Here is an 11,267-nt window from a genome sequence, read left to right as displayed (position 1 = left end):
TTGGATGGGGCGGTCAAACCCACCTACCCTCTGCCCCTTCACCCACCTACCGACACCCGGTATATGCCTGGGGGAGGGGGTGCGCTGAAGCAGTTGTGCGCATTTGTAGCACTTTGCGTCACAGCTCCGGGCCTCACCCCCTTCGCTCTGACTCCTGGCTCCGCCCCGTGATTCCCACTCTAACGAGGCGGCCGGGGGGGAGGGACGTTCTCAGAGGACTTCGCGCGGGAGGCGCCCGGATTCTGGTCGGCTGGACGCAAAGCGGCTGGGGGCGCCTTTGTGTGACGTGGAGGGCGAGGCGGCCGCAGTCCCGGGCTCGGTAATATAACGAGTGGCAGGCATCGCGCGAGCACTAAGGGCGGGCGACGTACTACCGGTACAGCCCCGGGCGGGCAGCAGCTGCTGGCCCACCCCGCCACCCTTGCAGTGTGGCCCCCAACGCCCTGGCAGTGTGTAGCGTGCCCCCCGCTGAGGCAGTGTGCAATGTCCTCCATCTTCCCCAATGTCTTGGCAGTGGTCGTCGTCGTCCCCTGCCGGTGAGGCAGTGTGCAGTGCTGCACCCCGCCCCCCATGTCTTGGCAGTGTTCGTTCCCCCCCCCCCCCCCCCCCCCCCCCCCCGCGGGCCGGCGGGGTGCCCCCCCCCCCCCCCCCCCCCGCTGAGGCTGTGTGCAGTGCTCCCTCTGCCTCCCAGTGTCTTGGCAGTGTGTTAGTCAGGGTCCACTCCGGTTGGCTGGGAATGCTGCCCACGACACACACTCCCCTACAGCACACACAAACACCTGTCTTGGCACGCCAAGCTGCATGCTTGCTGCCATGTCCCTGCCAAATGGTAGACCAGTGCAATGAGTATCTACCTGTGGCAGTACTCCACTGTAGGAAATAAGAATGTATCCCGTGTGACTATTTAATAAAAAGGAGAGATTCTTAGCGTGAACGTGTTTCTCGCCTGTATGCTCCATGTTGCCATCTCTCCAAACACACATACAAAAGAGATTCCCAGTGACAGCTGGGCACATCCTGAAACAGCTGCCTCTGAAGATACGGATCCCAACGGGAAAGCTCAGCTTGTCCAAAATCCCCTCGTGTGTCCTGTGTGAAAGGCTGAGTATCTGAGCAGACAGATGCTTTAGGGTTGGTAGCAAAGTTACTGGAGTAGCAGGTTCTTATTCACACCAAAGTAAGTAGAATAGAAGATGGGTCAGGTTTTTTATATATATATATATATATATATATATATATTACTGTTTAAACCTTGTTTTAAAAAGTAGCAAACTTGTTAATTTTATTCTGTTACGTGCCACACACATTTTTGTCCTGCTGTCCAATTCATTGTCTATTACCATTCACTTTTTGGGGGGTTCTTTTCTCAGCATAACCATATGGGCATAATGTGGCAATAATTGGCAGTGGTACATGCTGATTGGGCCTGAATCAACATAGGAACTCTGTTTTCTCACGAGTTTTCTGTGGGCAGTGGAGCCAGACCCCTTGTAAATGCTGCGTTTTGACATTGGCTTGTGGGCATTTAGCTATATGTTGGAAGTGGGAGGAGGAATGCAAACTTGTCAGCAATAAATGCCACAGACAAATGAGTATACTCTTGATGTGTCCTATTTCCCTATAAAAGCCCTATTATTTGATCTAGAAGGGGCAGATAGCTAGGCAATAATTTTGTTTATATATAACCAAAGTTTTACCTTGCTTCTGAAACTGATTAGATATAGTCAATAATTCTATCTACTTATTCCACTGAGCATCCAAGCACTTTCACTGGTTTATTCACATCACATCCAGCACTCCAGTATATTATTGAAACTTGCTGATTGTACAAAGAAAGATGATGGTTGACATTTTAATCAGTGTTCAATACTATTATCGTAAAAAATGGTAATGAAAGCAGAGAGGATTTCTTTGTTTGACTTATCAGTTTGCACTAAGTCTTTAGTTCTTCCACACCCACACCCTTTCACTGGTCACTGGAGTAGTTAACATCTGCTCCTTGTTGTTGGGGGGGGGGGTACCTGAATTGTAATTTCTACCTAGACAGCCCCCACATGGTGTTGATTGGTCAGATATGTGTTCTTTGGATTCTTACAGAGTAATAAGTATCCCAGTTTATAGATTCTTGCAAATGTACCCAGTGTCATGGGAAACACACAGACAAGGGTCTGATTCTCAACTGCATTGTGCCTTGGAGTGGAGAATCAGGCTTCAGGAGTTTATATATGAGTACCTTCTCAAGGGCAAGATGCAGGGGAAAAGCAGGCTTGAGCTATGGGTAGAATTTGTGAAAAAGACCAGTCATGTCATGTGCAGCATAAGGGCTGAGGGCGTATGTTCTCAGGAAGCAGCACATGAGTAGGTGTATTAAATATGAAGCTCTATCCTTCAGTGAAAACAGTTTTGAAGGACCTTTACAGCACATTATAATACATGCATTTCTCAATGAAAGACATGATATATCATGTATATTTCATCGGGAATTTTCAGTAATACTAGAAGCTTTGGTTTCCCTCTGCTTCCCATATATGATCCTACTTCAGTCTGGATTTTCCTAGGTAAGAGATGGGTTGATTGTGTACAATAATATAATGATGATCCTGAAACTCTCCTATCTGCAAATATGAACGACCTTTTACTCCCTACAGGAGCTAGGTTTTCCCTATAGTTCTGCCTCCATAAAGAACAGTAGCAAGTCAGTTAGTTGAAAAATCTAGTTTTTTATGCATACAGGACCTGGAGAGCAGCAGGAAGAATCAAAACTGGGTGTTAATCCTCTGTTTGCATTTCAGGGCAACCATGACAGTTTCCTCTCTCGTCCAGCTTCGTTTGGTTTGGTGCTGTTGGACCCTACCAAGATGGCAGATGAACGGCCATAAGAGACCCTTGGCAATGTGGACCAGTGCTACTGCTCAGTGGACACTTAAGCAGAAGAAACCAGCAGAGCTATACAGGATACCAGTGTCCAGGCCACCCATCTTATCAGGCACCAGTCTACTGGGCAAGGGAGCTCTCTCTACAACCTCCATCAGCCCCAAGGAAGTGATGCTGACTAGTGAGCGGTATGGTGTGCAGAGGCTGCCCTTCTCTCATGTTTCTGATAGTGATTTAGCTTTTTTTGAGCACCTTATACCTGGTAGAGTCATCACAGACCCAGATGAATTGAGACCGTTTAATGTGGACTGGCTGCAGTCAGTCCGAGGTAGGTGTTTTAACATTTTGACACACCCTACCCCCTTTTCACCATGATTAGCAGCATGAAAAATCTGCAGGCAAAAACATCAACTCTGGTGCCAAGTTTGTGCTGCTGCTTATTTATACAAATCCTACAAAATCAAGTTTGGAGCTGGTGGAAATTTTTCATTCAAAAAATACTTTCCTATTTTTTTGGTCAAAACTCTCATTTTTGTCAGAATTTTTCATTGGAACAAAAATATTTCCCAATCAGCTCTTTTGGTTAACTGTTAAATTATGTTTTTGTTTAGATATACCCAAAGTTTTACCTTGCTTTTGAAATGGTTCATTTTATAGTGAAATTCATACACTAAGCAGTCAATTATGTTTTAATTGATTCTTTTAGAGTATGATATCTACCTTAAAAATAAGTGTGTTCATTTGAAATCTTCAAATAGTCAAATCTTTCTTTGATTATCCTAAAGATGGAGCTATTGGATGCTGTCCCTAAAAATTAGTCTAAAAATGCAAGAGTGCCTGTAGATTTGTGAGAGCTCCATAAAGTACTTGCCTTGTATCATCATTAAACTCACTGACCCAGTGAGTATTTAGAACAAGGTGTTAAAATACCTTACAGTAGGGTATGATTCTTCAGTCTTCAACACAGCTGACTTATTTTTTAGAAGGTGATTGTTATTGGAGTTTTCTTCTCTCCACTTATTTATTCTCTTAGCATGGAAAATGGCATACGTTTTCCATGGTTGCCAATGCCAAGCCAGTGAAGCAGAACGCCCGACTGAGCAGAGCTAATTTAGGAAATTTAAAATTTGTCTCTGTGGAGCAGACCAATGATTAGGGTCCTAGCAAATTCATGATCCATTTTGGTCAATTTCACGGTCATAGGATTTTTAAAATCATAAGTTTCATGATTTCAGCTATTTTAATCTAAAATTTAACGGTGTTGTAATTGTAGGCATCCTGACCCAAAAAGGAGTTGGAGGGGGGGTATTGCAAGATTATTGTAGGGGGTGTTGCGGTATTGCTACCCTTACTTCTGTGCTGCTGCTGGTGGCAGCGCTGCCTTCAGAGCTGGGCAGCTGGAGAGTGGCGGCTGCTGGTCGGGATCCCAACTCTGAAGGCAGAGCTGCCATCAGCAGCAGCGCAGAAGTAAGGATGGCATGGTATGGTATGGCCACCCTTCTTCTGCTCTGCTGCCTGCAGCGCTGAGCCCTCAGTCAGCAGCCGCCACTCTCTGGCCTCCCAGCTCTAAAGGCTGCAGCGCAGAAGGGTGGCATGGTATGGTATTGCCACTCTTATTCTGCACTGCTGTTGGCAGGGCATTGCCTTCAGAGCTGGGCACCCAGCCAACAGCTGCCACTCTGCGGCCACTCAGCTCTGAAGGCAGCACAGAAGTAAGGGTGGCAATACTGTGACCCCCTCCCCCTAAAATAATCTTCCAACCCCCAGCAACTCCCTTTTGGGTCAGGACCCCCAATTTGAGAAACACTCGTCTCCCCCCCGTGAAATCTGTATAGTATAGGGTAAAAGCACACACAAGACCAGATTTCACGGAAGGAGACCAGATTTCACGGCCCGTGATGCGTTTTTGATGGCCGTGAATTTGGTAGGGCCCTACCAACGATTTACCTAGTTTGGTACCCTGCTTTTTCTGGTAGACTATGTGTACAGTACTTCCGGGAGAGGTGAAAGTCACCCATTATTACATCTGGCCAGTTATCCAAGTTCTGTGGGGAAAATTCCAATCACATGAGAGCTGGTATTTGCCAAAACTATTGCCATTTAATCTCTTTTATTTTCTGACCATCTCATGTCCTCACCATAGCAACATATTCTGACTAATTGTAAAATGAGAATAATGATACTTACCTTTTTAGTAAAGTGCTTGGAGAGCTATAGATAAAAAGCGCTATATAAGAGCCAGTATTATTCCTGTTATTATAGGACACTGCTCCCTTTGCAGCCCATCAATGTCATTTCTGATCACTGAGTTTGGTTACTATTGGAGCATTGCAGGAACGTGTTTCTTCCATGATTTTCCCTGTGCTGCTAGACCAGGGAACAAGTAACCTCACCTCATAATTGAAGCTCATGGTGCAGATGACCCTGGCATATTCTGTTGCCACTAGTGTCAGAAATACCAAAAGATGTCGGGTTTTTCTTTTTGGCCACAATCTTTGCTTCAGATTGATTTTACCATACCTTGCTTTCATTGCAGGCTGCAGTAAGATGTTACTGAGGCCACGGACAGCAGCAGAGGTATCTGAGATTCTCAGGTAATTTACATCTTTTTAACTGATCTTTGCTACTTAGTGCTTCTATTTTGCTATCTCTGAATTCTGTCTTTGCTCTACTCTAACAACTTCCTCATTATATCATTTGACATTGCTACCAGATTTAATCAAGAAACCAGGTAATGTGTATGAATGAGCAAAATCCAGTCTAACTGTGAAAGCTAGACCAAGAGAGCTTTCAGATGGTTAGGGAAAGTAATGGGTTCCTAACTAGCAATGTGATCACTGAGAACAACTAACAAATGTTATAAATGCCAAATGGGAAACATCTGGCTCCTCAGATCCACACACCTGTGGTCCTGATTAGAAAATCCTTAGTAGTAGTGTGTGGGGGTGTGTGTGTAGGGGGCGACGTCTCATCATTAGTGATTTCTCTGCTCTACTGAACTGACCTAATTGGAAACAGTGCCAGTAGCAGAAAGGGACAACCCTCAGAAGGTCACAACAGGCTCAGGCTGAAGGAGAGAAATAGCCAAAGGAGATTAGGAGAACAAAAGGAAAATAAAATAAGAGATTCAAAATAAATCCTCAAAAAGAACAGGAGTACTTGTGGCACCTTAGAGACTAACAAATTTATTAGAGCATAAGCTTTCGTGGGCTACAGCCCACTTCTTCGGATGCATATAGAGTGAAACATATTGAGGAGATATATATACACACATACAGAGAGCATGAACAGGTGGGAGTTGTCTTACCAACTCTGAGAGGCCAATTAAGTAAGAGAAAAAAACTTTTGAAGTGATAATCAAGATAGCTCAGTACAGACAGTTTGATAAGAAGTGTGAGAATACTTACAAGGGGAGATAGATTCAATGTTTGTAATGGCTCAGCCATTCCCAGTCCTTATTCAATCCTGAGTTGATCGTATCTAGTTTGCATATCAATTCCAGCTCAGCAGTCTCTCGTTGGAGTCTGTTTTTGAAGTTTTTCTGTTGTAAGATAGCCACCCGCAGGTCTGTCATTGAATGACCAGACAGGTTAAAGTGTTCTCCCACTGGTTTTTGAGTATTATGATTCCTGATGTCAGATTTGTGTCCATTAATTCTTTTGCGTAGAGACTGTCCGGTTTGGCCAATGTACATGGCAGAGGGGCATTGCTGGCACATGATGGCATATATCACATTGGTAGATGTGCAGGTGAACGAGCCCCTGATGGTATGGCTGATGTGATTAGGCCCTGTGATGATGTCACTTGAATAGATATGTGGACAGAGTTGGCATCGGGCTTTGTTACAAGGATAGGTTCCTGGGTCAGTGTTTTTGTTCAGTGATGTGTGGTTGCTGGTGAGTATTTGCTTTAGGTTGGGGGGTTGTCTGTAAGCGAGGACAGGTCTGTCTCCCAAGATCTGTGAGAGTAAAGGATCCTATGAGAGAAACCTTGGGCCTGATCCCAGCTTCAAAGAGCTCCTGAACCTGAAGGTCTGATCCTGTATCCATTGAAGTCAATGACAATACTCCCCTCGGTGTCACTGGGTGTAGAATCGAGCCCTAATTTAGCAGCAGTACACAGGCTCACCACTTGGTGGTTCAGACAATTAAAGGTTGATCACATTTTACAACAGTGTATGAACCCAATACCAGGTGTGTTACAACGAAGTGTAAAGTGATCCTAAAACCTTCTACCATCAAGGTCTGCATTTATGAAATATTTCCTAGTACACTGCAGCTTTGTACACTTAATACAACTGGAACTTGCAGGATTCAGGATGTCTCTTGGTTCAGCAACAAAAGAACAGCATATTTTCCTAGTTCTAAAAGGTTTTAGAGGAGATTTTTAAAGTGCATTAGTTACAACAAGAGAAACTAAAAATATTTTCACATAACTAGATAGTACTTATCCTGAGATGCATCCCAGCTCTGTAAGAACTGATTGTGGCACTTTACCTTCTTGAAGGCCCCTTGCTAGTAAACAGCTGTTCCTGATAGTATCTTGTATTCCCTCTAAGAGCCTGAATTGGCCTTCTGTTCTTAGTCCTTCCTTAATCCTCCACCCTGTGCATGTGTATGAGGTCTAAGCAGGGAATTAACTTAGACTTCAATTTTGGAATTCGATTGTAAACTCTGTGGGGCAGAGACCTGTCTTTTTACTTGTTCTGTAAGATGCCCTGCATGCACCCATAGTTCTCTATAAATAAGGCTACGATGAGTTCACGGAAATCACGGATTCCGTGACTTCCATAGACCTTTGTGACATTTTCTAACCTGGGGCTGGAGCTCCCAGCCAGCCCCGCCCCCACAGCTCCCAGCCCTCACCCTGGTGGGGGGATCCCGCAGCTGCCCAACCATTTCGCATGGCGGGGGAACTCCCCGCAGCTGCCCAGCGGGTGGCGGGTGGCCGACAGACGCTGCAGTTGCCCGGCGGCGGGGGAACTCCCTGCTGCTGCCCAGTCCCACAGGCAGGGGGACCCTGGAGCTCCCACACACCGCTGCGCTGAGGGACCCAGGAGCCCCAGCAAAACCAAAGAAACCAAAATCCCATGCAATGAGGTGGAAAGAACACACAGCAGCGTGATAAAGATGTGCTAACAAAGGCAGTCACGTGAACAATTATTTTCTGTTTGAAGTAAAAATATTGTATTGTACAACTGAAACTGCAAAAAGAGGGATGGTCCTACATTTAGATTCCTTTATCCAAGGCCTATTGGCATCAGCAGGATTTGTGCTTTCTCACTCTCTATCTGAAACTGGCCATTCATCTCAAATTCAGCTTTTAGGACTGAAACAATTAGCTTTAATGAGGACAACCGATTCATCCAACTGCATGTGTGCATGTGAGAACAAATCTCCCAGAGGCATGAAGAAGGGAAGTGGGGCATGGCTCTGAGCAGTGTGACTGTTGAACAATGTGTTCCCTTTCAGGTATTGTAACAAAAGGAAGTTGGCAGTAAACCCCCAGGGAGGTAACACTGGCCTTGTGGGGGGCAGCGTTCCTGTCTTTGATGAGATTATTATCTCCACAGCTCTAATGAACCAGGTCATCAGCTTCAACAATGTGTCTGGTAAATATATTTCTTCTAATGTAAAAGGGCTCATCTTTTAGTCCTCTGAAAGCTGCCCTCCTTCTGAGAGGTGCTTAGTATAGTATCAGCAGGGATTCAGACCAGCAGCACCACGAGGAGGCAGCAGGGGCTTCCTGAATCCAGGATTCTTCTGATGTTGTTTCTGATAGTACATGGAGACTGAGGGAAGGGAGAGGAGTACCTGCACTCATTCCAGTATCTGTTTAAGAAATCCAGATGGGATACTATCTGGATCTGATAGTAAAGGGTAGGACATAAATTACAGTGGTATTGAAGAAAGGATCTGCCAGGTTTATGGCCAGTCTGCACTGGCATTTGTGGAGGAGAGAAATGGGAAAAGTATGCATATGTGGTTGGACTTGGGGAATGAGAAAACCTTTGGTTGATTTGAACATTTAAGTTCTTAAAAAATTGAGGTAAGGGAAAATTAAAGGGAGAAAAATATTTGGTACCCCTTGTGACGTGCAGTCTATATGGTTTTATAAAAACTTGATAATAAGTCAATATAATGTAACTGGGATAGTTTTAGAGAAAATATGGTAATAAGTGAATGTAACGTAACTGGGATATGCTTCATGCAAAAGGTCTCTTATAAGGTATCATTACAAAGCTTATAATCTACTGAGTATGATCATCTGATTTGTATAAATGTACCACTCTTGTATCTAAAACTAGAAATATAAAATGTAACTCTGAGGGCCTATTGTAATTATGTAAAGTGTGGGCCATTAATGATGATTTGGAATCTTGATGACTCCCATTAACAAGGACCATTGTCTGCAGATGACTGTGTTTACCTGTGAGTCTCCCTGTATATGTGTGTGCTGGCAAATGAGTAATGAAGTCTTGCAGTGACATGTGATCATGTCACCTGAACTGGAATCCATCTTTAACCTGGTGCTTTTCCAGTGAGGGGGGGTGGAAACCCAGAGGGACAAAGGGTTCCCGCCTTATGCAAAAGATATATAAAGGGGTGGAACAGAACAAAGGGAGGAGAGGAGCCATCATGAAGAATCTCCTAGCTACCACCTGAGCTGGAACAAGAGCTGTACCAGGGGAAAGAATTGTGCCCAGGCCTGGAAGGTGTCCAGTCTGAGAAAAAGCTTACTGAAGCATTTCTGAGGGTGAGATTATCTGTATTCAGTTTGATTAGGCATAGATTTGCGCATTTTATTTTATTTTGCTTGGTGATTTACTTTGTTCTGTCTGTTACTACTTTGAACCACTTAAATCCTACTGTCTGTATTTAATAAAATCACCTTTTATTTAGTAATTTACTCAGAGTATGTATTAATACCTGAGGGAGCAAACAACTGTGCATATCTCTCTATCAGTGTTATAGAGGGCGAACAATTTATGAGTTTGCCCTGCATAAGCTTTATGCAGGGTAAAACGGATTTATCTGTTTTTAGACCCCATTGGGAGTTGAGCATCTGAGTGCTAAAGACAAGCACACTACTGTAAGCTGTTTTTAGGTAAACTTGCAGCTTTGGGACAAGTGATTCAGACCCTGGGTCTGTGTCTGGAGCCAGACAGGAGTGTCAGGCTCAGCAAGACAGGGTGCTGGAGTCCTGAACTGGCAGGGAAAACAGAAGCAGGGGTAGTCTTGGCACATTGGATGGCAGCTTCCAAGGGGGTTTCTGTGATCCAACCCGTCACACCCCTGTGTTCCAGATACCAATCCAGGGCTTTCTCCTCCTGAAGTCAGTGTCAAAACTCCCATAGACTTCAGTAGGAGGGAGATAGAGCCATGAGAAGAGTTGTTTTGGATTTGAATTGTACCATCAGGGTAGAAGTTTTGGAGAAAGGGAAGGTCCTAGTTGCTTACAGTTGTCCGGCATCTTTAGGAGACCATTTCTGTGTGTCAAATTGTAGCTTGATTCTTGTGTTTCAGGAATCCTTGTTTGCCAGGCTGGCTGTATTTTAGAGAACCTGAACCAGTATCTTGAGGAGCTGGACTTCATCATGCCACTTGACCTTGGAGCCAAGGGCAGCTGTCACATTGGTGGTAATGTGGCAACAAATGCAGGCGGCCTGAGGCTGTTGAGGTACGGCTCTCTTCGAGGGACAGTTCTGGGACTGGAAGTGGTAAGATGAGTGTCTTGTAGCTGCTTTCTGTATCTGAACTATTTTCCATCCTGTATCCTGCTGCCATCCTGTTTTTATATTCCTGTTGTTCTAGAAATGTACATCATGACACCAAGCTGGGAGGGGTTGCAAGCACTTTGAAGGGTGGGATTAAAATTCAAATTAACCTTGACAAATGAGAGAATTGGTCAGAAATCAACAAGATGAAGTTTAATAAAGAGAAGTACAAAGTACTACACTTAGGAAGGAAAAATCAAATGCACAACTACAAAATAGGGCATAACTAGCTAGGTGGTAGTACGGCTGAATAGAATCAGGGGTTATAGTGGATCACTAATTGCATACGAGTTAACAGTGTGATGCAGTTGTGAAAAAGGCTAATGTAATTCTAGGGTATATTAACAGGAGTGTGGTATGTAAGACAGGGGAAATAGTTGTCCTGCTCTATTCAGCACTGGTGAGGCCTCAGCTGGAGTACTGTGTGTCCAGTTGTAGGCTCACACTTTAAGAGAGATGTGAACAAATTGGAGAGAGTTCAGAGCTAAGTTCCCTGTAAGGTGTGTGGCTGCGCTGCAGGCTATCAAGGGCTGTACAGGCGGGGAGAGGCGCCCCTCCCCCAGTCCAGGCCTGCCGGAGCTGCCGGGGAGAAGAGCCCCTCCCCCAGCCCAGGCCT

General features: G+C 44.8%; 1 protein-coding gene across 3 annotated transcripts in view; it reads left to right on the top strand.

Annotated features, from left to right (window-relative positions):
• Positions 1–200: 200 nt before the first annotated feature.
• D2HGDH (D-2-hydroxyglutarate dehydrogenase) overlaps positions 201–11,267 on the top strand; it is a 29,357-nt gene continuing 18,290 nt past the window's right edge. For 2 of the 3 annotated variants that reach the window (XM_024214363.2, XM_024214362.2), the window contains exons 1-5: positions 201–319; positions 2,793–3,202; positions 5,411–5,468; positions 8,346–8,485; positions 10,401–10,594. In XM_024214363.2, the coding sequence (XP_024070131.1) occupies positions 2,800–3,202; positions 5,411–5,468; positions 8,346–8,485; positions 10,401–10,594 (795 nt within the window). In that variant the 5' untranslated portion in view covers positions 201–319; positions 2,793–2,799. Of the gene's footprint in view, positions 320–2,792; positions 3,203–5,410; positions 5,469–8,345; positions 8,486–10,400; positions 10,595–11,267 lie in introns of those variants that run through there. The other variant, XM_024214364.2, reaches the window with a different exon arrangement.

This window comes from Terrapene carolina, unplaced genomic scaffold (assembly GCF_002925995.2).
Source record: "Terrapene carolina triunguis isolate 2854851 unplaced genomic scaffold, T_m_triunguis-2.0 Scaffold837, whole genome shotgun sequence".
In the NCBI taxonomy this organism is placed as follows: Eukaryota; Metazoa; Chordata; order Testudines; family Emydidae; genus Terrapene; species Terrapene triunguis.
Note: the sequence above shows the minus strand (reverse complement) of the source record. Positions and strands in the feature narration are given on the sequence as shown.